At 47.8% G+C, this 27,559-nt stretch overlaps 1 protein-coding gene across 3 annotated transcripts in view; it reads right to left on the minus strand.

Annotated features, from left to right (window-relative positions):
* Positions 1–8,940: 8,940 nt before the first annotated feature.
* LOC125946844 (uncharacterized) overlaps positions 8,941–27,559 on the minus strand; it is a 111,695-nt gene continuing 93,076 nt past the window's right edge. For all 3 annotated transcript variants that reach the window (XR_007467917.1, XR_007467918.1, XM_049670937.1), the window contains one exon: positions 8,941–9,054. Coding sequence is in view for 1 of the 3 variants with exons in the window: in XM_049670937.1 (XP_049526894.1) it covers positions 8,981–9,054 (74 nt within the window). In the remaining 2 variants the exon portion in view is untranslated. The remainder of the gene's footprint in view (positions 9,055–27,559) is intronic.

The following is a 27,559-nucleotide window of genomic DNA, read 5'->3' on the forward strand; positions in this document are numbered from 1 at the left end:
GGCCGATTCACATAAGCGCAGCGCCTCCTCAAGTACGGCCGGCAGAAGACTATCGTCTTTCGACGACATTTGCAGCGAAGCACGCAGATACGCGGCCATTTTTTTCTGGCATTATGCGGTCAGTTTTGCGGTTTTCGCCTTCCGCGCTAGCATTTTGGTCCGTGTGGTACCCTGCCGTTGCACCTTTGTCGGCTTTCCCACGCAATGTCTCGCAGCTGTCGCTGTTCGTGTGTGGTTCGATGGTGTACGAACATATCAAGACGAAGTGAGCCATGCGACGTGAAATTCTACCGCATCCCTAAAGACAACAGGTGAGCACTGTGTAGTTTACTTCGCGGTTTTATTGCGATAGCAATTATATGGACACTTCAACCGGATTTCTGCCGTCGTCGTCGCCGTCGCCGTGAGGTTCCCTATAGATAAAATCTTCGCCGCCTGCCGTATGCCCGAGCGGAAGCGTGCGGGGACGCGCGCTATCACGGAGAGCGAACGCACTTATCTCCCACGCGCAAGCAAGGAAGCAGGAAGCCAGCGCCGGAGGGAGCGGCGGGGGGGGGGGGGCGCACACTTCTACTCTGCCAACAACCGCGCTCGTCGCTCGTCCGCACCGTCTCTTATCTCCACACGGCTCTGACCTTTATGCGCCGTGCATTCGCCGCTCAGTTTCCGTTGAAGCGATAGACCGCACGTACCTTCGCCCGCTGCGGCGTATATGCGCTTGCTGTCAGCGTTTTGACAGTCGTTGTCTGCAGTCATTCAGTGTGATCTATTCATGTTTGTTTGTGCGCGCTCACACCACGCTTGTTCATTCAATTAGTAATAGTCGGGCCACATTTTCCAACGCACGCTACACATGCAATGCTGCCCGGATCGGCAGTGCAGCGCTACAGGTGTGTCCCTTCGCACGCGCTGCCCACGGGAAGCGCTTCTCATCAACACCACCGTTTCACACGCGCCTTCTCGTGGTCATCGAGTCTCTCTTCATATCGGTCTGCTTACGCCGCAGCACACCTGCTTACTTAATCAGCTCATGTTACTACAATCCATATTGCTACCAAAGCCGCTCACCTTACTTCGTATGACATTGCTGTGTTGCTATCGCATTCATTGCTTCGCCCTAAGGGCGAAACTGTGACATTTTTTTATTTGTGATAGTAATTGTGTGCAGTCGTGCATGCATGTTGTCCGGTGGTGAGGCTGCAGCTAGCTGATTTGAAAACACCACAACGATGCAGTAAATCGTTATGTCAACACGCAGCGAACATAAAGCTCCTGATAAATATAGTACCACCTGTGCGTATCGCAAGGAACACGTGTGTAGATGTGCGCTTTGCACTTATTTCTAGCTAATTGGTCGCCATCGTTTAAAAATGCGTTTCTGAGAATTATGGTTGACATATCACAACTATAGCACTCTGGCGCGACGCGAAACGAGCTCAATTTTGTATGTTCCAACTGCGATGTTTTAATTTGTGATCTGTACTGTTCTTCAGGATGGAAGCATTTTTAACCTACGCTGGAAGGATGGACCTAATGGGTTTGCCCAGAGACAAGGTCAACAACCGCAGAACATGCTCGGTGCACTTCACGGATGTGGATTTTATGGACCGAGCGAGAAGCAGGCCGTGAGAAGCTATTGTGCGCATTGGCCATTAGAGCAATTAAATGTTTTTTACATGCGCGTACATGAAAGACCATCCGCGTTTTGTTGCATTCTATAGTGTGTTGCACTGTCTGCTCCAATTCTGGTTTTCGCAAACGAACACAATAAAGTGAGTCCAAAGAACTGTTGTGTTGTAAGTGGAATTATTTTAACACGAAAGTGTTTTATGCCGGGGTCCACCAAGACTTCACTGACGTATTTCCGTCACGGAAATACGTCACACGAACATACACGAACATAATACAAAGAAAGAAACCAGAAGAAAAAGTTCCACAAACATGCAAAATTTGGAAATCGAACCCACGACCTCCCGGTCCGCGACGATAGATCGCCGAGCGTTTAACCCATTGCGCCACAAACGCATTTGCAGAGAGCTACACAGACGCGCCTTATATATCTAACACTCCTCCGTGTACCCGCGCTCTTGCTCGGGGCGGTGCCGCCGCCTACGAGCAGAAAAGAGAAGTACTGCATTATGACACTAACGCGCACCGACAGTGAACGCTTCGGTGGTCTCAGCACTTCGACGCCTCGATGCCAGCATTCGAAGGGACGCTGGCATCAAGAAGCACTACCAACGCGTTCTCGCAGAAGCACTACTAGGTGGCGTTCACCGTACTCAGCACAGCGGAGCGTGGCCTCCGCAATTAGCTCTGAAAATGTTTCTGAAGTTGATCGCGGAGGCTGCAATTACGACGCGCTGTACGCGCTGATTTGACTCGGTGACGATTCAGTTACGTGCTTTGTCTTGCGCGTTGTATTAGTGTGTCAGTTACGTGCTTCGTCTTTCGCGTTGTGCTAGCGTGTGCAGCGTAGTGCAGCTTCCATATGCACGACGGTTGCTCATGGTCATCGACGTTGGTAGTCGTGATGGAGGAGACGTGCCACCAGGCGTCAGCGTGGGTGCATCAACGCCTAAGGGCGCTTTAGCCACAAAACACCAATAGACATTATATATCAATGTGCAATAAACATTACACTACTTCTGTGAAGACACGTTTCACTTTCGTGTTCTATACCGATTCCTATATAAGAGGGATCAACCACATTTTTTTAATACAATTTGGGCGCATGCTTGCTTGATTGTAAGAATGAACGCGACTGCGTGCATAAAACGCAAAAAGAATCTAGTGCGCACAAGCACGCAGCACGAATGCACGAGTGACACCGCTGGACAGGAGAGGAGCGCGCGCTTCGGTTCGGCGGTGCATCTGATAACCCTCGCGACAAAAAAAAAAAAAGGGGGGGGGGGGCGCCGCGGACAGCTGCAGAAATACAAAAAAGCATTGCGCGAGGCATGATGGGAGGGTGAGGCGAGGCATGGCAGAGGGACAGGAAAGTCAAGAGGGAAAGGAGAAATGAATGGAACAACGGTATCATAAAAAGTTGCAGTGGCTTAGCTCGGCTATGCCAGGATATACGTAGCGTTAGCAAAGGTTCAGCTGATTATTCTTAGCTTTTGCTAAGAGGTTTAATAGCAACGGATGCAGGCGAACGGGTAGCAGTCACAAGCGTTCGGCCAAGGACAGCAACCACGAGCTCATGCCGGTGGCGATGCTGCTGAGGCACAGGTCACTCTTCTTCATTACAATCGCCCTCCGCCGAAAAAGGCGCCATCCTGGCGGCTTAAGGCGAAGACACTACTAGTGGGTCGTAGTACGGCTTAATGCGACAGACGTGGACAAGTTCGCGGCCGCGATTGCGCAGGTCTGTCGGTGGCTTGAGGGGCTCCACGAGGTAATTGACGGATGACGTTTGCTCCAGAACGCGGTAGGGTCCGAGGTATTTCGCGACAAGTTTTGCAGAGTGGCCGGGTGTGGTAGCGGGTACCCGAAGCCAGACCAGAGAGCCAGGGGAAAATGTAGGTGCAGAACGGTCGGCTGGTTGACGGGATTGCTGCTGCCACTGGTCCTCGGTGGAAAAAGAGCGGGCAAGCTGGCGGCATTCCTCAGCATGTCGAGCAGCTTCAGACAGCGGAGTACTTTCGGACGCATCAGGTTTATATGAAAGAATTGTATCGAACGTATTAGATGGTTCTCGGCCATATAGGAGAAAGTACGGGGAAAATCCAGTAGTTGCTTGGGCCGCAGTATTGTACGCATACGTGACGAAAGGGAGAACTTGGTCCCAATTTGAATGATCAGAGGCGACGTACATTGATAGCATATCACCAAGAGTACGGTTGAAGCGTTCTGTCATGCCGTTAGTTTGCGGATGGTACGCTGTACTTGTGCGGTGAATGATTCGGCATTCGTCGAGTAGTGCCTTCAAAGCATCGGCAAGAAAGGCTCGGCCTCTATCGCTCAGAAGTTCGCGAGGGGCACCGTGGCGCAGAACGAAATGGTGTAACAGAAACGATGCAACGTCGCGGGCGGTGGCAGTCGGCAGAGCGGCGGTTTCAGCATAACGGGTCAAGTGATCCACGGCAACAATAATCCAGCGGTTCCCTGCTAGAGTGGATGGTAGCGGTCCGTATATGTCAATACCAACACGATCAAAGGGACGACTAGGGCAGGGAAGGGGTTGTGACGGGTAGACTTGTCCGGGAGGTAATTTTCGGCGTTGGCACTGAGTACAGGAGCGAACGAACTTTCGCACGTAGTTATACATCCCGCGCCAATAAAATCGGAGGCGTAGTCGAGCGTAAGTCTTGAAGAGGCCGGCATGCGCGCACTGTGGGTCGGCGTGGAAAGCGTCGCAGATAAGGTCACGGAGATGTCGGGGTATCACAAGAAGCCACTTGCGTCCGTCAGAAAGGTAATTACGACGATAAAGAAGGCCATCGCGAATGCAGAAGTGGGTAGCCTGGCGGCGAAGAGCGCGAGATGGTGAAGAGGTGGATGGATCAGAAAGGATGGTGATGAGAGCACTGATCCAGGGATCCTTGCGCTGCTCCGACGGCATGTTGTGCAGTGCATGTGATGCAAATGCGGGCTCAAGGGCGGATAGGCAAGCGTTGTCAGCTGCGACCGGTGAGCGAGAAAGGGCGTCAGCGTCCGTGTGTTTCGCGGCCAGAACGGTAAAGAACGCGGATGTCGTACTCCTGTAGCTTAAGGGCCCAGCGAGCAAGTCGGCCAGAGGGGTCCTTGAGGGTGGACAGCCAACAAAGGGCATGGTGGTCAGTGATGACGTCGAAAGTGTGACCATACAAATAAGGGCGGAATTTCCCAAGGGCCCAAATAATGGCTAAACACTCTTTCTCAGTAACCGAGTAATTAGCCTCGGCTTTTGTCAGAGTTCGGCTCGCGTAGGCGACGACATATTCATCGAACCCCGCCTTCCGTTGCGCGAGTACGGCACCGAGTCCTACGCCGCTGGCATCAGTGTGGACCTCGGTGGGGGCGGCAGGGTCGAAGTGGCGGAGGATAGGTGGCGAGGTTAGCAGGCGGCGTAATTTCGTGAAGGCGTCATCGCAGGCGGGCGACCAAGCTGAAAGTTCGTTGTTGCCGCTTAGAAGGTCTGTCAGGGGCGCAATTATGGATGCGAAATTTCGAATGAAACGTCGGAAATACGAGCATAAACCAACGAAACTTCGAAGCTCCTTTAACTTCTTCGGTTTTGGAAAGTCAGCGACGGCGCGGAGCTTGGCTGGGTCCGGAAGAATGCCGTCTCGCGAGACAACATGGCCAAGAATGGTGAGCTTTCGGGCACCAAAACGACATTTTTTTAAGTTGAGTTGAAGTCCCGCGTCAGTGAGACATTTCAGAACGTGCTCGAGACGGCTGAGATGTGCATGGAAATCAGCGGAAAAGACAACGACGTCGTCCAGGTAGCAGAGACATGTGTTCCATTTGAGGCCGCGCAAAAGATTGTCCATCATCCTCTCAAAAGTGGCTGGAGCGTTACACAGGCCGAAAGGCATCACGGTAAATTCATATAATCCGTCAGGCGTCACAAAGGCTGTTTTATGCTGATCAGATGGTGCCATAGGAACTTGCCAGTATCCGGAACGTAAATCCAGCGAAGAAAAGAACTCCGCTCCCTGCAAACAGTCGAGGGCGTCGTCGATGCGCGGTAACGGGTAAACGTCCTTGCGCGTTATCTTGTTCAGGCGTCGGTAGTCGACGCAGAACCGAATAGAGCCATCCTTTTTCTTAACAAGAACGACCGGTGACGCCCAGGGACTGTTCGAAGGCTGTACAACCCCGCGCTTGAGCATGTCATCAACCTGGTCATCAATCACACGGCGCTCCGAGGCGGATACCCGATAAGGGCGTTGCCGTAGAGGTGCATGACTGCCGGTATCTATCTGGTGAAAGACGGTTGATGTGCGACCCAAACCGGAAGCAGGGCTGTCAAAAGAGGCGCGGAACTTCTGAAGCAGAGCGAGCAGCTGGCTTCTTTGTGAAGATGACGTTTCATCGTCGATGGAGCGGTTGAAAGCGTCGCGCAGGGACTGATCAACCGCAGGGTCACAAGAAAGTGCGCTAAGGTCTGTCGGAGTAGAAGCCGCAGGAGCGTCAAAGATGCAAAAGGTGTCGACCGGCTGAACAAGGCCTAGGCATTCGCCATGAAATAAAGGTAAAGGGCACGCCGTGGGATTGTCGACGAGCATCTTCGTGGCGCCACTGCGAAGAGTAAGGAGAGCAAAGGGCAGCGGAGAGCATTCGCGGCGAAGGAACACTTTAGAGGGCGTAAAGAGAACAGTGCCCTCAGAAATAGCGGCGCACGACACAGGGACAAGCAGGGAAGAGCACGGAGGAACGGCATTGTCTTCGGACACAAAAAGTTTATCACTGGAAGAGTGGTCGTCGATTGTCTCAAAATCGTGAAGCGCAGAAAGTTCAAGTTCGGCGTGGCAACAGTCAATAACGGCGTTATTATTTGCAAGGAAGTCCCAGCCTAATATAATGTCATGGGAACACGAGGGCAGGACGACGAATTCGACGGTATACAGAACTCCTTGAATGAAGACTCGAGCAGTACATGCAGCGAGAGGCGTAATGTTTTCAGCGGTTGCGGTTCGAAGGGAGAGGTCGGATAAAGGCGTCAGAACTTTTTTAGTATGCGACAGAGTTTTGCGGAAATTACAGATACTGCGGCTCCTGTATCGACAAGTGCCAGGACGGCGACTCCTTCGACATACACTTCAATTACGTTGGCTGGAGAGGGACGAGGACTTGAGCATTTCGACGTAGACGCAGTTCGTGCCTCGGGAACTGCGGCCTTCAGTTTTCCTGCTCGGTGGGTCCGGCACGGCGACGCATCGGAGAAAGCGAGCGACGACGTGGAGATGGTGAGCGGCGGGTAGGCGTGGGTGAGCGATCAGGACAAAATGAAGAGGTAGGAAGGCTGGAAGGCGACGATGAAAATTGAGCGGGGAACGGTGGCGCTCGCCAGATGTTCGGGAAAGGAAGCATGCGACGACGGCAATGGCGCGCCACATGACCAGCACCACCACAAGCAAAACATATTGGACGGTCATCGAAGGTGCGCCATTGTTGGGGGTAAGCTCCGACTCGTGGCTGAGAAGTCGGAAAATGCGGTCGATCTGGTAACGGCATAGGATGCGGCGAAAAGGTCGGTGGTCGATGCATAGCGGGCGGCGAGAGCGTTTGTGGGCGAGGTCGGGCAACTGCTTCTGCGTACGTGAGAGGTGCATTGACTGGCGTCGGATCACGTGCTGGAGGAATGGCTTGCGAAACTTGCTCCTGGATGAAGTCGCGGATCGTAGGTGCCAAAGCGGGTGGTGGTTCCGGGACGCAAGACATCAAAGATAGCTGGCGAGCAACCTCTGCGCGAACGAATTCCTGAATCTTCAGAAACAGGGCAGCATGGTCGTCGCTGACACCAAGGCTGGACACAGAGTCGGCGGGCGCAGGGGGACGTCTGGTGTGAAGCCGTTGCCTGCGCAACTCGTCGTAACTCTGACACAATTTGATCACTTCAACGACAGTGCGAGGACTCTTCGATAATAACATTTGGAATGCGTCGTCCTCAATACCCTTCATTATATGTTTGATCTTCTCCTCCTCCGACATCGACGCGTTCACCCGTTTGCAAAGGTCAAGAATGTCCTCAATGTAGCTCGTGAAATTCTCTCCGCTCTCTTGGGATCGTGTGCGCAAACGGTGTTCTGCACGGAGCTTTCGTACTGCTGGCCGACCGAAAACTTGGGTAAACATGGTCTGGAAGACCAACCACGTAGTGAGGTCGCCTTCATGGTTGAGAAACCATAGTTTCGCAACGTCCGAGAGATAGAATGCTACGGTTCTCAACTTGGTAGCATCGTCCCAATGGTTATTGGCACTCACTCGCTTGTATGAGGAGATCCAATCTTCAACGTCTTTTTCATCAGTGCCGGAGAAGATAGGGGGATCTCGCAGATGCAAGGCGCCGGCACAAACCAGGGTGGGCGGCGCCGGTGGAGGGGTTGGAGGAGTGCCGCTTGCGTCCTCGGGCATGATGGGGGGTAGAGTGCGACTCCGCAGTTCCAGGGTGGTCGAAACCCAGCACCTCCACCACTTGCTAAGAGGTTTAATAGCAACGGATGCAGGCGAACGGGTAGCAGTCACAAGCGTTCGGCCAAGGACAGCAACCACGAGCTCATGCCGGTGGCGATGCTGCTGAGGCACAGGTCACTCTTCTTCATTACAGTTTATTCATTCATTCATTCGTTGACGTCTTTTTTTATGATTCATGGATCATACCCACGCCGCACAGCCGCAGTGACGACATTCTTCCGCCTGTGAATACCACATCCCTTATTCATGTCATGCTTAAAACCACCACTGTGCCGCTTTTCACTCATTTGAAACAAGGCTCACAGGAGTATTAATGCGCTTAAAACTCTTTCTGGTCGGGCTCTTGGACCCTTCCTGTAAGGTGATTAGCATTCATTGCCTACTTTCAGCCGTAGTGGGCCTATCTATCTATCTATCTATCTATCTATCTATCTATCTATCTATCTATCTATCTATCTATCTATCTATTATCTATCTATCTATCTATCTAGCCTCTTCGGCCGACCCATGGGCCCAAGTTATCTACCTGCTTGAGCCGCTAGGTATGTGCTCCTGATCGCGATTGTTACATGCGGAGAACCTTAGAATAAAACAAAATTTTTGATCAAGTTAGCTGGGACACTCGGTCCCAGCGGTGTCGCAATGCAGTTTGTTGTCGGGGTTCTTTCCATCTACTTCTTCCACATATGTATGTATTATCATCATCATACGTGGGCATTTCTTGATCGCCTGTGCGAACTCTTCATCGTATTCTGCGCCTGGATCCTTCGCAATGTCTGTTGTTCGACTATCATCTTTGGACATCGTACAAGGTTTTATTATATAAAACTCTTTTATTCATGTGAAAACAACATCAGCGCCCAAATGGACTGATCTGTGGCAATTTTTCCGGAGCCGGGGTTGTTATTTCTTCACTGCACACACTGACTGCAATGAAAGTAAAGTTTCACTTTGTTAGAAATTAATAAACTCAATTATAACTTTTACTGCACCCTAATTAGAAAGTTTTTATGTTTACTAGATTTTTAGAGGAGAAATCGTTTTACATTGTTCCTTAGTGTTCATATATCAAACTACCCGCCGTGGTTGCTGAGTGGTTATCGTGTTGGGCTGCTGAGCACCAGGTCGCGGGATCAAATCCCGGCCATGGCGGCCGCATTTCGATAGGGGCGAAATGCAGAAAACACATGTGTACCTAGATTTAGGTGCACGTTAAAGAACCCCAGGTGGTCTAAATTAATCCGGAGTCTCTACGGCGTGCCTCATAAATATATGGTGGTTTAGGCACGTAAACCCCCATAATTTAATTTAAAATATAAAACCGATTTTTTTCATAAGCACCGTAAATGTCATCATTGGACAAGTTGTTGGAAGACATGAAATGTGAAATGTGTAACGACACCGTATGTGTACGGTGTCGTTACATACATCCGACGACATCACAGAAAAATGATTTAATATTTTAACAATGTATTTTCTGCTGCCACAAATAGCATACTCATCGCCTCAGCTTATCGTATTTAAAATGCGAGTTTATTGGCAGCACAATCATGGTCTATATATATTACTTGACTTGATAACAATAACTTCATGTGGGCCTGACAACGTACAATTATATTCATTTGACAATACGCTGTGAGTCTTCAGAGTACCTTGTTATTTTACTTTGGCCTTCCCTATCTTGTCCACTATTACCTGAGTGACTACAAACAGCCCATGAGGTCCCGAAGCTTAAGAAGTGCATTCCTCTCTTTTTATAAATATATCGTCTAGTCATATTTTAACCATTTGATGCCCACCGTATTTCAGAAAGTAGATACACGTCTTTATGTATTTACTGAAGAAAGACACTTCTTTTCATGTTACGCAATTTTGCTAAGAAGGGTGTTGCCAAGACGACCACGTTGTAGTTTCATTTTTGTGTTTGATCTATTCATCGCCAAAATTATAGCATCGCTTAACAGAGCTGGTGTTTCTGAGTCAGGTCCTTAGTTTTTTATTACGGTTAGTATTTCCTTCCAGAATCTTAATTTTATGTGTAAGGTTTAGTAAAGAATGCCGTAAACCATGAATACGTGCCATTGAATACATACGGCATCGTTAGAGAATTGCGTTAAAATGAGTGCAAGCGTACCTAATAAAATATGATGGGTCTGTGTGTATCCTAAAAGGGTTTTCTTCTTCTCAATAGAGATATGATGTTGTTTTACCTGTATCTCGGCATAACAGTTTCTGCTGGTTACGAATATTTTACGGACGGTTGCACGCAAAAATAGGGAGAAATGAGCACATCAACAATTATATTACCCGCCTGGTGTCATTTTCGCCGTTGATAAAGCTAACAAAACAGTGATAATGATGTGACAATGCTATTACAAAAATAAAGGACCAAGTTACAGTAAACAGACCAATTCAATCCCACCAAGAAAATGTTGTCACCCTCGATTTCGACTGAGATATTTATTATTGACATTTTTTTCTCATCCAGTGAAAAACTAGCCATTCGGTTGATAACACTAATAAATGGGTAAGTGCCTGATGGTCAGTGAATAGTTTGATTTAGTCCTTGAAGGTCAGGTCGAATATACGTAATTGCAAGCACAACTACCAATGCTTCTTTTTTTCTGTTATGCGGCAGTTTTGCTCTGGATGTGTGAAGGCATATAAATATTAGCGAACCATTTGGCGTACCCTTATATTGCAGCTTGGGTGCTTTCGCTGGAACAACACCGTACATGCAGCGTAGTTAGCGGCATTCTTTGTAAGTTCAAAGAGAATAATGAAATTTGGTAGCGTGAGTACCGGGTCTGGCACTATGCCTGACACCAAATCCTTCTACTCCTTCTCGCATTTGCCAGTCTAAATAAATGCTATGTTATTGTGATGCAGGTTGTCAATGGCTAAGCTCATGCTGGGAAGCTTTAAATGCGTAAGCATTCCTATGCTTACCTTTCGAGGAAAACCGTATGTCCGTCACGTAAGACGATCGGTTTCCGAATAGCGCCTACTGAAGCGAGCCAATTCAACTTCGTGCTGCCTCTTGGTTCAAGGCAAACTAAGCGGCGTCACCATCGAAGATCGCTTTCAAGATATGGCCCGCGCGTCTCGCGTCGACGTCTTAGCGGTGAGAACACGGCGGACACGAAGCTATCAGCCCTCGCCCCACTCTGTCTCTATCGCAGATCGCTTTCAAGATAGGGACCGTGCAGCCGCGCCATATTCAGCCGCCGCCGCTGTACTGTTGATAATGATTCATAATGGTTCGACGCGGATGGATAAGGCGCTAAAGAACTATGACGGCTTATACCCCTGGCACACCGGCACTCTAAAGCCCTTTAGGTAAGGGAGCATCTACCGGATAGGCGTTCAAGCACAGTGACACAGGACAAAGGAGTATCTCCCTCCCGGCAAAGTTCCTTTGTGGAAAAGAAGATCGGGCATCTACTTTTCGAGCGGAAAGGTGTACTCTCGCATACAGCGTGCAAAACTCGTCAATAGATGAAAACGTGTTTCATATATACGCTGCCCTGTAAGTACATTTTATCTCGGAAATGTATTAATCTTTAGTGGTTATGTTATTTGCCAAAAAGCAAATATTTACTCGAGCTATGCTCGCGAACGCTCGCACCACGTCACTAGCACCACTATGCTGAATTCCGAATGTGCGCTTTATCAGCCACCAAAAATGAGGAATTTTTTTTAGTTTGTACAATCACTATATGTAATCTACATGCGCAGCTTTTGGTAATTTGTTTCTGTCTTGCTGCTTTAACAAGTAACGCATTTTTTGGCTGCGTTTATCTGAGGAACCACCTAAAGAAGTTAGTGCGCGGTGCCGCGCGTCATCAGCGCAATACCTTTCTGCAAAGGGTCCTTCGGAGTAACAAAAGGGGGTTCCTGGAAAGGACTTTAATTTTGCCCGTGCGTCAGATTTATAATAATTATCGGATCGGGCCGTCAACTGCAGTAGTTTCCTTGCGTCATCAATTTACTTTTTGCCATCGTCCGGAGCTGTTCATGTCACCGCAGCGGTGTCGTGTACACTGGTCGGATCAAGTTTCATAACATTGATAATGGCACTGGGCATCGTGAAGATGAGCAAGTGGCACAATACTGACTCTTACTTATACAACTCCAAGAGAATACTTTTCGTCAATGTTGTATAAAGCTGGACCAGCTCATGACTCCTACAATTAACCCATGGCCCTCAGTCCCAAGCGGCTGCGGAGCACCTGACCAAGGTAGCGGTCAGACCTGCGACGTGGCAGAGGGTGCTAAGAATCTCTGGGTCTGGACAGGCCTCCACTGGAAACTGAACCTGACAACGTTGAACAAGCGCACCCTATCGAGTGGAGCTAGCTTAGCAGGGCTATTTGAAGAATGATCAAGTATTGCCTGGGATATTATTGGCCTTAGTGAGGTTGGAAGAACTGCTGAGGCTTAAACAGTGCTGACTAACGGCCCCGTCCTCTGCTACAAAGGTCTTCCAGATAAGAGAGAATACGGAGTAGGATTTCTAGTCCATAAGGACATAGCGGGCAACATTAATGAATTCTACAGCATTAATGAGAGGGTAGCAGTCGTCGTAATGAAGCTGAAAAGGAGGTATAGAATGAAGGTTGTACAAGCCTACGCCCCAACCTCCAGTCACGATGATGAAGAAATAGAACAGTTTTATGAAGATGTTGAATTAGCAATGAGAAAGGTGCAAACTCAGTATAATGTAGTCATGAGCGACTTAAATGCAAAAGTGGGGGGAAAGCAGGCTTGTGAGCCAGCAGTTGGCAACTACGGCATTGATTCTAGGAACACTAGAGGAGAGATGCTGGTACAATTCGCGGAAAGGAATAGGCTCCGAACATTATAAACCTTCTGCAGGAAGCGCAGCAACAGGAAGTGGACCTGGACAAGCCCTAATGGCGAAACAAGGAATAAAATAGATTTCATACTCTCTGCCGATCCCAGCATGGTGCAGGATGTAGATGTGTTAGGTAGGGTACAGTGCAGAGTCGATAGGTTAGTGAAGTCTAGGATTTCTCTCAATTTGAAGAGAGAAACAATAAAATTAGTCAAGAATAAACACGCCAACCTTGACGCAGTAACGGTAAAAGCAGACCAATTCAGGCTGGTGCTCGCAAACAAATAGTATGCTTTAGAACTAGAAGATGAAGACAACATAAAGTAATAAATCAAACCGTAACTAGGCTGATCTCAAAAGCACAAATTGAAGTGGGAGGTAAAACACCAAGGCAACCAGTAGGTAAACTCTCCCAAGTAACAAAGGACCTAATAAAGAAACGGTAAAACATGAAATTGTCAAACTCGAGAGAACAGAATGAATTCGCTGAACTGTCGAAACTGATCAACAAGAAGAAAGTAAGGGACATCCGAAATTATAACGTGGAAAAGATTGAGCAAACAGTAAAATATGGACGCAGCATTAAATCAGTGAGAAGAAAGCTTGGCATAGGACAAGGAAAGATGTATGCACTGAAAGATAAGCATGGTGATATCATCAGCAATTTCGATGACATAGTAAAAGCAGCGGAATAATTATATACTGACCTTTACAGTGCCTAGAGGAGCCAAGCTACTTTCATTCAAAGTTGTGATGAACAGGATACAGAGATTCCTGCTGTAACAAGCGATGAGGTTAGAAGAGCCTTGAAAGACATGACCAAGGGAAAGGCTGCTGGAGAGGATGGAATAACAATCGATTTCATCAAAGATGGAGGACATATGCTAGAAATGCTTGCTGCCCTTTACGCGCATTGCCTCACGACTTCAAGTGTACCATAAAGCTGCGAGAACGCCAAAATTATAATCATCCGTAAGAAGGTCGACGTTAAAGAATTGAAGTGTTATAGACCCATTAGATTGCTTTCAGTACTGTATAAAATATTCACCAATATAATTTGTAATAGAATCAGGGCAACACTTGACTACAGCCAATCAAGAGAACAGGCTGGCTTCAGGAAGGGATATTCCACGATGGATCATGTCCGTGTCATCAATCGGGTAATATAGAAATATCCGGAGTACAATCAACCTCTCTGTATGGCTTTCATAGATTGTGAAAAAAAACATTTGATTCAGTAGAGATACCAGCACTGATAGAGGCATTGCGTAATAAAGGAGTACAGGAGGCATACGGGAATATCTTGGCTACAACGATTGCACAGGAATCTTGGTTCTCCACAAGAAAAGTAGAAAAATGCGTATCAAGAAATGGGTCAGGCAAGGAGACACAATCTCTCCAATGCTATTTACTGCATGGTTAAAAGAAGTCTTCGAGCTCTTAGACTGGGAAATCTTATCAGTGAGGATCAACGGCGAATATCTCAACAACCTTTGGCTTGCAGATGACATTATTCTATTCAGCAACAGTGTGGACGAATTAGAGCACATGATTGAGGACCTTAACCGAGAAAGTTTTAGAGCGGGTTAAAGATTAATACGAAGAAGACAAAGATAATGTAAAATAGCCTGGCAAGAAAACACCAATTCAGGATCGTCAGTCAGCCTCTAGAGTCTGTAAAGGAGTACGTTTATCTAGGTCAATCATGTGAAAGAAATTTACAGAATAAAATTGGGCATACATACGGCAGGCATTGCCAAACCCACCGGGAGCTTACCACTGTCGTTGAAAAGAAGTGTACAATCACTGCGTTCTACCGGTGCAAACATATGGGGCAGAAACTTGGAAAAAAATGTCACAGTTTCGCCTTAAGGGCGAAGCAATGAATGCGATAGCAACACAGCAATGTCATACGAAGTAAGGTGAGCGGCTTTGGTAGCAATATGAATTGTAGTAAACATGAGCTTTAAGTAAGCAAGTGTGCTGCGGCGTAAGTAGACCGACATGAAGAGAGACTGGATGACCACGAGAAGGCGCGTGTGAAACAGTGGTGTTGATGAGAAGTGCTTCCCGTGGGCAGCGCGTGCGAAGGGACACACCGGTAGCGCTGCACTGCCGATCCGGGCAGCATTGCATGTGTAGCGTGCGTTGGAAAATGTGGCCCGACTATTACTAACTGAATGAACAAGCGTGGTGTGAGCGCGCACAAACAAACACGAATAGATCACACTGAATGACTGCAGACGACTGTCAAAACGGTGGCAGCAAGCATACGCCGCTGCGGGCGAATGTACGGCGCATTGGCAGCAAGCATACGCCGCTGCGGGCGAATGTACGGCGCATAAAGGTCAGAGCCGTGTGGAGATAAGAGACGGTGCGCGCGAGCGACGAGTGACGAGCGCGGTTGTTGGCAGAGAAGTGCGCCCCCCCCCCCCCTTCCGCTGCCTCTGGCGCTCGCTTCCCGCTTCCTTGCTTGCGCGTGGGAGATTGAGTGCGTTCGCTCTCTGTGATAGCGCGCGTCCCCGCACGCTTCCGCTCGGGCATACGGCGCGCGGCGAAGATTTTATCTATAGGGAACCTCACGGCGACGACGACGGCGACGGCAGAAATCCGGTTGAAGTGTCCATATAATTGCTATCGCAATAATAACAAAGAAGCTCCAGAACAAGTTAAGGAACGCACAAAGAGCGATGGAACGCAAAATGTTATGCCTAACGTAAAGAGACAGGAAGAGAGCGCTGTACATCAGAGAACAAACGGGGATAGCCGATATTCTAGTTAACATTAGGCGAAAAGATGGAGCTGTGCAGGCCAGGTGATGTATAGGATGGATAACCGGTGGACCACTACAGTTACAGAATGGATACCAACAGAAGGAAAACGCAGTCGAGGACGGCAGAAAACTAGGTGGTGTGATGAAGTTAGAAAATTTGCCGGCGCAAGTTGGAATCAGCTAGCGCAAGACAGGGGTAACTGGAGATTACAGGGAGAGCCCTTTGTCCTGCAGTGGGCATAAATATAAATTGATGATCATTATTATTATTGTAAGAAAAAAGAACAGGAAGCAAGCAGTAGAGGGGCGTTATCATCGATGTAGAACGCGAACTCAGATCCCGAGCTGTTGGCGCCGAGACCGTTGTTCCCTTGGAGCTGCTTTGGTTTTTCGCCTGTCGCTTTCTGTTAATAAATCCCCTTATCAAAGTGGTGGAGGGGCTGGGTACCCTCCTCAGACCTGGAGCTCCGAAGCCGCACGTTGCCCAACGCCGCTCCGACAATGCCTGATGACGCCACCCAGCGAGGTACGGCCCAGTCTCCGTTGGTCATCGTGTCAAGCGTGCTGCGCTAAGACGATCCTGCTTTCTTTAGCGGCACCGATGACCATGACGTAGAAGATATGCTGTCGTCATTTGAAAGGGTGAGCGCGCACAAGTGGGACGACGCTACGAAACTTCGCGACGTCCAGTTCTACCTAACACATGTCGCGAACCTCTGGTTTCGCAACCATGAGTCGGACTTCGCCACTTGGACTACTTTCAAGACGACCTTCGCGAAAGTGTTCGGTCGCCCCGCATTGCGTAAGCACGCGCTGAACAGCGTCTACGCGGGCGGGCGCATCAGCAGGGCGAAAACTTCACGAGCTATATCGAAGACGTCATTGACTTGTGCAAGTGCGTGAATCCTTCCATGACTGAGCAAGACAGGATCAAGCACATCATGAAAGGCATAGATGACGACGCCTCTCAAATGTTGCTGGCTAAGGACCCACGCACCGTGTCTGAACTCGTTAGCCTGTGCCAGATCATCGACGACCTACTTAAGCAACGCGTCTTAGCTCGGCGGCAGATGTCAACAGACGATTCCCTCGCCGCGGTGACCATCGCCGGTGACCACACGGCGCTCCTGGCCCAGATCAAGGAACTTGTGGGCGAGGAAGTTGCTCGACAGCTTTCGCTCTTCTCGGCCACGCCAGCGCCTACGCACTACCTGACTCTAACCATTCGACAGGTGGTACAGGAGCAGGTCACCGAGGCTTTGCCGTCTGCCGGCCAACCGACTCCTGTCGCCGCGCCGCTATCATTTGCGGTGTCGTCTGCCTCTCCGCCGACTCCTGTCGCCGCGCCACTGACGTAGGCGGATGCCGTCATGCAGCCACGTCCTCTGTCGGTATCAACCCCTTAACCACCAGTTCAACCACTACTGACGCCACTTTGCGGGGTACAGCCGCAGTACGCAAATACTTGGCGCACTGCAGACAATCGACCGATCTGCTACGCTTGCGAATTGCGGAACTGTATAAATCTTCACAAATGCCGCTCATTGCCAGCAAAAACTCTGAATAAACTGTTGTAAACGTTCTGTACACCTTAGTGCTCTTAGTGAAGCTGTCACGAACGCCACGTAGTTTTCCCAGATGCTGATTTTGTGTTCCAGCATGACCTTACGCCGGTGCACACTGCGAAGGTTGTGAAAAAGGACCTAGAAACTCGTAAGGTGCATCTGCTCTCCTAGTCGGCCAAAGGCGCTGACATGAACATCTGCGAAATGTGTGGGGGCGTCACATAGAAGCATCCATGTTGCGGCACCCTATTTATTCGGCAACTGTGGAAGAGCTGTGGACAGCTGTTTGCCAAGAGTGGGAGAATCTTAGAGCAAATAGCTTTGTGCCTGCCCTGTACTCTTCATTACTGTCTAGAATGGCAGTAGTAGTTGCTGAAAAGGATATATGACAAAATATTACCGAGAATGAAACAGCGAACTATTACAGTTTACAAGCTGTTCTCTAAGTGTTTCAATATTCTGTGAAAAGTGCACAAAATAAAAGTTTGAACGTTTGTGTTTCTTAGCTTGCTTTCTGTAATCTGTGACTAAAAGAACCCTAGAGGAAAAAGCTAGGTAACAATTTTCAGGTAATTAAGGTAACGACAAGCATGAGGAACACACCGTTCGAAGTGAAAGTTCCCAATTTTGGTTACTCGTAATCTGGTCACCACCAAGGAAACAAAAAACAGCTAGCAGACGATAAGCGAGTGCTCCGATGACATGATGTGCTCGAAGGGAACCTACACTCGCCGCGCATGCGCACCGATATTTTGACGCTCCCCTTAACTGCACGGGTAGCATTGCAAGCTACGCGCTCCAGTATCCACGCTCAAAACGATCGCGACCGTACAGCATCAAACTCAGCTCAGAGAAGTGCTCGTTGGGCAAGGCAGCGGCTGCGTGTCTAGGTCATAGAATTGATGCGGCAAGATTCGATGCGACAAAGAAGAATTTTGAGGGAATTAGGCTCACTTCGGCTTCTTGGAATATCGCACAGCTACAGTCTAAGGCATGCTGACATTCTATAACAAATTCTTGCCAAATCTGTGACAGGCTTCCTAACCCGTCTACTGGAACCATCTACTAGAATAGAAATACAAATGGGGAGGTCGCAAAAATGAGGCATTCCATTTTGCCAAAGGCGTCTTGTGTTCCGCAACTGTGCTAACTCACTTGGACCCTACAGGAGAACTATTTCTGGAATGTGATGCTTCATATTAGGGTGCGGGAGCCGCTCTTTTGTATAGTATCGACCACTTGGATGTAGATATTGTATAGTTTCTACTGCAGAAAAGAACTAATCCCAGATCGAGCGAGATATATTCGCTCTAGTTTACGACGTTACACGATTGCGTGATTAACAGCTGGGCAGAGAATTCACACTTGTAGCAGACCATCAGACTTTGTTGGGTCTTCATGACCTGACCGGCAAACGCCGGCTACGACCGCTGCCGGAATTCAGCGGTGGGCCATCATACTTGGAGCATACTGATGACATCTGCAACACAAGCCTGGCAAATTTGTGTGCAATGCAGATGCACTAAGCGGCTTGCCGCAACCATTGCCGCACTAAGCGGACCTGGAAGACTAGACACAAGTCGTCCTGACACTGGACCAATGGAATCACCCTGCCATGCGATAAAGGAACTTCAGACACTTGCTGTGACAGATGAGCAGCTCTCGCATGTACGCAAATACGCACGGGACGGTTGGCCGCGCAGTATTGGTACGGAAGTCAGGGAAATGTCAGATTACAAGAAAAAGAGGAATGAGCTGTTCGTTACGGACGAAGTGCTGGATTAGGGAAACCGCTTAATAGTGCCCACACCAGCGCGGGGGAAGCTGATCAGGCTGCTGCATGAAGCCCGCCAAGAACGTGCCTCCATGAAGGCAAAATCCAGCTCCTTATTTTGGTGGCCCTGCTAAAAACAGGACATCGAGCACATTGCGGCAACATGGAACAATTGCGTGCAAGCATTACCATTGCCTCATGCTGAAGAACTGGTCAATTGGCCGGAAAACTGTGAAATATGGTCGCGTGTACATATTGACTGTTTGGGATCAATTAAGGGCAAGACAATATTAATAGTTGTAGCTTCTTACACGTAGTGGATCGAGGTAGTTCTCGTGTTGCACGCGAACTCCCGTAGCTCAATAAAAGCCATTAGTGTAATGTATAGCCGTTTTGACATAACCCACGCCTTGGTGTCCGACAACGGGACGCGATGCACAGCTTGAGAGTGCAGCGCAACGGAATCACGCATATTCAAACAGCCCCGTATCACCCCCAGAGTAACGGACTAGCATAGCTGGCTGTACGGACAGTCAAAGAAGGATTGAAAAAGATGGGAAGTGCCACCCTAACGACATCTTTGGCACGGATATTGTGTAACAATCGACACGTGCCACAGCATGATGATCTTTCTCCGTCAGTGATGCTGTTGAGTTACCAATTGTGCACGAGATTGGACATGTCGTTTTTCCTCCATCAAAGGCAGGACCAAGTCTAACCCAGACTCGGGCTGGAACTTTGCAGCGGGTGACTACGTGTACGTGCAAGGTGGCACCGTCAGCATGCGGCCACAGCTAAATCCGCTCCTGTTTGTACTGCAGGTCCTATCGTTCAGCGCATTCGGGAATATGCCCCCAGGACTAACCTTTTTAAGTTTTCTTTCTTTCCGAGGACCATATCGGAGTGGAATTTGTTACCGGCTGAGGTTGTGAGCCAAAACTCTGCTGATTTGTTTTTCTCTGTATTATGCCCCTCGCAATAATGCCAATGGCGCTGCGAGTTTTGTTTGAATAAAAAAATAAAAAAAATAAAAAGACCTGCGGACTTCAGTGACCCCTACGGCAGAGTCTTTTATCAACGGTGTATGAAATGCACGTGAATGGTATGTATCTAAGCATTGCTTCTCTTTCCAGTAGGTAATGCTAGCGACTCATGAAAAAAAAACCCAATAATTTACAACATTTATTCAGGATGGAAACATCGCAACGTGCATGCAGAGGTCATGAATATCTGTAAATAACTTAGTAAACGAAGTGAGGCCAAGCCGAATTCACTCGAAATCAGAATCAGTAGCAGTCATGTGAAGAAGAGGTTTTACTAGGACTCACAATAAAAAAAAGAAGCTGCAGTTTCGCCGGAAACGCGAAGCAGTATTAGTGATAGCGATGCATAAGACAATTACACGAAGGAACATTCTTCCCGTATAAATCCGTGTAATAGCCGCACCCCCCACTTGAAAGCAAATATTTCTTTTTAAATCCAACCAAGAAGCAATCTCGTGCAACGCTGATTCCGATCCCGCTCCACTGCGGCGGGGTTACCGGCCGTCTGGCTCATGACGTCTGTCTGTAGTGCGCGCCCATTGGTGGATGATCGTGTGCATCCGCCTTTGAGGGGCAAATGTCACTGCCTACTAAAGTTGCACACGAATAGATGGCGAGAAGAGGCGATCGCGGAGGTTTCCGGCAGATTTTGTACTCGTAGTTTGAAAAATTAGATAAAATGGCCCGGTCCCATGTCAGTTATCCGGTGGGGAGGCTCGCCCCCCCCCCCCCCCCGCCCCAAGGTGATGCCAAAGCCCCTCCCCCCCCCCCTCCGCTCCTAAAATGTCATCACCAGAGTCCTGTTACCCCAATTGTTTATGGTTTCTTTTGAGTTGCCTCTACCTTTTCCCTTAAAATGTCGTTCGCTCGTCGAAATTGACAGCTCGTCGAAATTGCGACAAGAAAGTGTGGCCCTCACACGAGTCTGTACGTTGGTTATATCGCCTATATGAATTGTAGTAACATTTACTTACTAATTAAAATAACAAATATCGCGCAATGCACGGGCCATATAAACCTGTAAATATCTCGTTGGATGATCACGAGCAGTCGCTAACACAATGCTGGCATTATAAAGAACGCCGGCAGCGGGGACGAACGGTTCGTACAGCCATGCGATTTACCGCGATTCCAAAAACTGGTTTCATCATCATCGTCAGCATATTTTTATGTCCACTACAGAACGGCCTCTGTCAGCGATCTCGAATTACCGCTGTCTATGCGATCTGCAACACTTGGAGGGCGGAAAAACAGCCTAAGAAGGAAGACAGCGCGCACGAAGTTAGCAGCGATCCCTGCTCGCCCTTGATCATGCCCCCCCCCCCCCCCCTTCACTGATTACAAACAATCGGATAAGGCAGGCGGACCGCGTAAGCGCCAACCGCGCACAGTCTTTCGTACCTGAGGCAGGGCTAGATGAGAAGGCGTGTGCTCTCCTCCGCATGCGCACATTTGATCACGTGACCTCCCGAATATTGAGCGCGTGGGAAGATTATGTCGATCAAGCCGCCATCCTTTTCGGCTCAGTGTTACGGGCTTTTTCTCGCACCCACAGTGTATGGGTTGCTCACTCATATGACTTTTGAACTTTATACGAATATCACGGTGACAACGACAGCGAAAATTTGTCTGGAGTGTCTTTACAACTACTACCGCAATAAAAAGATAAATATAAAACAGGTGTCGAGCTCGCTTCTACTGCGGCTGCATACGTTGCAATGGGCACCGGCTACAAGCACAGCATGGGCACCAACGACAAAACCAACAGTGTGCACCTCGCTTATCGGTACTTCGCCAGAACCCGTCTGACGCAGAAAATGAAGCGTATTTTCCATCGTATAAGCACCAGCGTAAACATAACACTAGGCGCGCGGGGAGACAGGGCACGCAAAGGGACCAGCCATCTTGGATGGCCCAAGATTGAAATCGGCGCAGAGAAACTCCAAAATAAAGCGCGTGATCCACGTATGTATGGCAGAGACATGAAAAGTAGGAGTTGAGGACCCGTGTGTTCTAACTGCTAGGCGAAAGAAGACTCCACGCCGCTATCAAGAAGGTTCCTCAGCTCGCGTGTTTCCATCAGCGAGTGACATGTTCTATGAAGTACTTGACACAGTGCTGTCTTCGTTAAACAACAGGTATCCACCTGATATGCGGCAGCATAAGTCCCACATTGAGCAGCTTGCCATAGGGAAGGAAGACGAAGCATATATAATATAGTTCTACGGTGACGACCTTGAGTGAGTGAAATAACTTTTATTGGAGGTCACCCAGGACGCCTGATTTTGCACAGAGATATGCTGATTGACATTTTAAGCCAGCAAAGGTCGGCATCATTGCAGACATTCAAGGACGTCGTGCACTTGCATCATTGCAGACATTCAAGGACGTCGTGCACATGCTTATGGTGGGCAAGCTTGGCAAACACCTGCGAAACCTTTTGCCGGAAATAGCCGAACTAAAGAGAATTGCGTTGGCCATACCGGTCTCGTCGACCACATCAAGAGGTCCTTTCCTTGCCTTCGACGACTGAAAATGTACTTGTGGTCGACGACTGGACTAGCCCGTTTGAACCATCTGGCAATTTTGCAAGCCCACAAAGAACTCTCACAAAATCAATTTGAATAAAATTGCTGACGACTTCATTTAGAGATGAAGTGTCCGAACGAACACTTTTTCAATGATGGGGCTTTTGAGATGTCGCTGTCTTATTTATGTATTTGTTATTATGTTTATTTATTAAACTCAGCACGGCCGGCCAAGGCAGGTGCGCGCTGGTCAGACAGCGTCATGGGGTAAATACGTCACAAAAGTGACGCGAAATTCTGCCGCAAGAATTGAACACCAATACCTTATGCAGCAGATAACAGCAATCCTCGCCCTGAGCTACATCTTGTCTAACAGATTTACCAAGCAACCACAATATCGAGAAAAGAATAAAGCTATTAAAGAAGCGCTTACGTATAATTCTGAATAATACAACGTGATTTATGTCCATTACAAACTAGGCGAGGCTACAACGTCGTAAAAAACCATGAACACTTCCCGACGAAGCAACTAGTAACAGGTCGGCTTGCGCCATGCGACGAATTAAATACGAGGGTGATTCAGAAAGTAATGCCTCCTAGCCCACTACTTTGCCAATATTACTGCAAATGTCAACTATTTATCATTTTTGCAGTAACGTTTAAGCTATAGCACGCCATTTGCTTCACCTTCCTATCTATTCTCGTTCCAGAGTAATCGAGAAATCCGTGGCATCCAGTGGTGACGCCCGGTTGAAACAGCGATCTGTAATTGAATTTCTAACTGGGGAAGGTTGCGCAACCTTCAACATTCATCGCCGTCTGACTGAAGTTTACGGGGATGCATGTATTGACGTCAGCAGTGTGCGGAGGTGGGCAAGGACTGTGAAAGACCAAAATCCAGCCGCATGAAATCTCCACACAAGCCCCAACCTTCCGCACTATAGACATGACAGCGCCGGCCAAGGTAGATGGGCTCTGGTTGCAAGGTCGTGCTTAGTCATTTGCAGCGTAGGAATCGCAATTCACTCCTATGGATAAGGTGCTAAACAACTATTGACCCTTCTCGCGGTTACTCCATGGGCGCTGCCATGTTTGTTCACGTGGTGATGCGTCCATTTGCTTGCCTGAACTGCCTCCGATGCCTCCGTGTGTACTATGCATGTGTATGACGTCCGTGCGGCTTAGCTAACTTCTGTTTCGGGAGCTATCGTAGACGGTTACGGGGTGGACGACACGAAGCTTTGGTCACAGCTTCAGAGAAAATGAAAAAGCGCTTTCGGAGCTCATTTAGCTATATTAAATCTGCGCCAGCAGAGTATATGGTGTTTGTTCCAAAAGCGCGACTAAGTATATATTCCAAGCTATCCATATTTACTTCCTTTCAGGAAATAAATCAAGATTAGTGTGTTTTGCTCTTCGTTCTTTATCTGGCAAATGTTTTTATGCATGGGTTTGTCACGTTTCTGACTCCGTAATGTTCCTCGGTACGGTCACTATCTGATTATTTTCTGCCCTAATCGCTCGCGGGTGAGCTCAGTTCCCATACATTTGACCTTGATTCGCACAATACTTTAAACATAGCTGATTTGTACATTGTAATGTCTTGTAGCAAAGATGTATTATTACTATTAACTCACTTATTTACTCTTGTGGACCGTCACGAAACATTCAGCTTCGACCATTCAAGTGCTATTGGTGTGGTCCATCGTTTATTCTGCGTATACTATAGTGCGCATGTGTTAAAGTGTGCGCCCATTCACTTACTTCTTACATGTTGGAGAAAGAGTGAGCGTAAGTTTCGGGGCCAGTTGGGATAGTTGTGTGTAGATACTGTGCGCGAAACACAAGTTACTATGACAGCAAGCGACGCTACTCCCTTTGTCATTGCCTAACTAGCGGAAAGCACTCGTTCCGACGCTCCAGGGCTGAAGCCCTTGTTTTATAGGTTAGCGATGCAGCACTGGCGGATGAGCAAATTTATTTATCCTCGAGCAAAGCCGTACATCTCAAGTGCCGGTAACCTTTACGGACAGTAGAAGCAGCAGTCCGCGAACTTGGCCTTGTAGATTCATTCCATTCCTTAATATGTGAACCACTATTTATGCAGCCAACTACTTCACGCGCCTCCAGTCCTCATGATTCAATCTTGCATGATAGCAGCACCGTGCTTCAGCGAAAACCCAGTTAATTTCCGACAGTTCATCGCAGAGAAGCAGGGTAGAAGCAGTAGTAGTTCCGTATTCGTGCGCTGTCGCTGAGGCCGCGTGCGGCGCGGCGCCGAACGCGCTATCTCGTTTCTCTAGAAACAAACTGCTCAACGAAAAGGGTCACTAACGGCTAATAATGATCAGAAGAGTAGTCCGTGTCTCTGCAGCGCTGTCGTTCTTACTGGTCGGATCAAGTTTCATAACAGCGATAATGGCACCGGCCTTTGTGTAGATGAGCAAGTGGCACAAGACTTACGTATACTTAAACAACTCGCAGAGTATTTTCTGCTTGAATATTTAAGAATAGCGAAAATTCCGTGGTTTGGTTCTCTCTCGAAAATACTGATCCATCATCATCATCATCATCATCAGCCTATATTTTATGTCCACTGCAGGACGAAGGCCACTCCCTGCGATCTCCAATTACCCCTGTCTTGCGCTAGCGTATTACAACTTGCGCCTGCAAATTTCCTAACTTCATCATGCCATCTGGTTTTCTGCCGACCTCGACTGCGCTTCCCTTCTCTTGGTATCCATTCTGTAACCCTAATGGTCCACCGGTTATTTTATCCTACGCATTACATGGCCTGCCCAGCTCCATTTCTTCCGCTTAATGTCAACTAGAATATCGGCTATCCCCGTTTGTTCTCTGATCCACATCGCTCTCTTCCTGTCTGTTAACGTTAGTCCTAGCATTTTTCGTTCCATCGCTCTTTGTGCGGTTCTTAACTTGTTCTCGAGCTTCTTTGTTAAACTCCAAGTTTCTGCCCCATATGTTAGCACCGGTAGAATGCAATGATTGTACACTTTTCTTTTCAACGACAGTGGTAAGCTCCCAGTCAGGATTTGGTAATGCCTGCCGTATGCACTCCAACCCAATTTTATTCTTCTGTAAATTTCTTTCTCGTGATCAGGGTCCCATGTGAGTAATTGACCTAGATAAACGTACTCCTTTACAGACTCTAGAGGCTGACTGGCGATCCTGAATTCTTGTTCCCTTGCCAGGCTAATGAACATTATCTTTGTGCTCTGCAAATTCATCTTCAACCCAATTCTTACACTTTCTCGATTAAGGTCCTCAATCATTTGTTGTAATTCGTCTCCATTGTTGCATAATAGGAGAATGTCATCTGAAAACCGAAGGTTGCTGAGATATTCGCCGTTGATCCTCACACCTAAGCCTTCCCAGTCTAAGAGCTTGAATACTTATTCTAAGCATGCAGTGAATAGCATTGGAGAGATTGTGTCTCCTTGCCTGACCCCTTTCTTGATAGGTAACTTTCTACTTTTCTTGTGGAGAAGCAAGGTAGCTGTGGAATCCTTGTAGATGTTTGCTAAGATATTCACGTATGCCTCCTGTACTCCTTGATTACGCAATCCTTCTATGACTGCTGGTATCTCTACTGAATCAAATGCCTTTTCATAATCTATGAAAACCATGTAGAGAGGTTGATTGTACTCCGCAGATTTCTCGATTACCTGATATATGACATGGATATGATCCATCGTAGAATATCCCTTCCTGAAGCCAGCCTGTTCTCTTGGTTGCCTGAAGTCAAAAGTTGCCCTGATTCTATTGGAAATTATCTTGGTGAATATTTTATACAATACTGAAAGCAAGCTAATGGGTCTATAATTCTTCAGTTCTTTAACGTCTCCCTTCTTATGGATTAGTATAATGTTGGCGTTGTTCCAGCTCTCTGGTATACATGAAGTTGTGAGGCATTGCGTATAAAGGGCCGCAAGCTTTTCAAGCATGATATCTCCTCCATCTTTGATTAAATCTACTGTTATTCCATCTTCTGCAGCAGATTTTCCCCTGGTCATGTATTTCAAGGCCCTTCTAACTTCAGCGCTAGTTATAGAAGGAGCCCCTGTATCCAGGTTCATCACTATTTTCAATGAAAGTAGCTTGGCTGTTTTGGGCACTGTACAGGTCAGTATAGAATTCTTCCGCTGCTTTTACTATGTCATCGAAATTGCTGATGATATTACCATGCTTATCTTTCAGTGCATAGATCTTGCCTTGTCCTATGCCAAGCTTTCTTCTTACTGATTTAATGCTGCGTCCATATTTTACTGCTTCCTCAATCTTTCCCACGTTATAATTTCGAATGTCCCTTACTTTTTTCTTGTTGATTAGTTTTGACAGTTCAGCGAATTCTATCTGATCTCTTGAGTTAGACATTTTCATCTTCTGTCGTTTCTTTATTAGGTCCTTTGTTTCTTGGGAGAGCTTACCTACTGGTTGCCTTGGTGCCCTACCTCCCACTTCAGTTGCTGCTTCTGAGATCAACCTAGTTACGGTTTCATTCATTGCCTCTATGTTGTCTTCATCTTCTAGTTCTAAAGCAGCACCAGCGTGAATTGGTCTGCTTTTACGCTTACTGCGTCAAGGTTGGCGTGTTTCTTCTTGACTAATTTTATTGTTTCTCTCTTCAAATTGAGAGAAATCCTAGACCTCACTAACCTATGGTCACTGCACTTAACCTTACCTAACACTTCTACATCCTGCACTATGCTTGCATCGGCAGAGAGTATGAAATCTATTTCATTCCTTGTTTCTCCATTAGGGCTTTTCCAGGTCCACTTCCTGTTGCTGCGCTTCCTGAAGAAGGTATTCATTATTCGGAGCCTATTCCTTTCCGCGAATTCTACTAACATCTCTCCTCTTGCATTCCTAG

This window comes from Dermacentor silvarum, chromosome 7 (assembly GCF_013339745.2).
Source record: "Dermacentor silvarum isolate Dsil-2018 chromosome 7, BIME_Dsil_1.4, whole genome shotgun sequence".
Lineage (NCBI taxonomy): Eukaryota > Metazoa > Arthropoda > Arachnida > Ixodida > Ixodidae > Dermacentor > Dermacentor silvarum.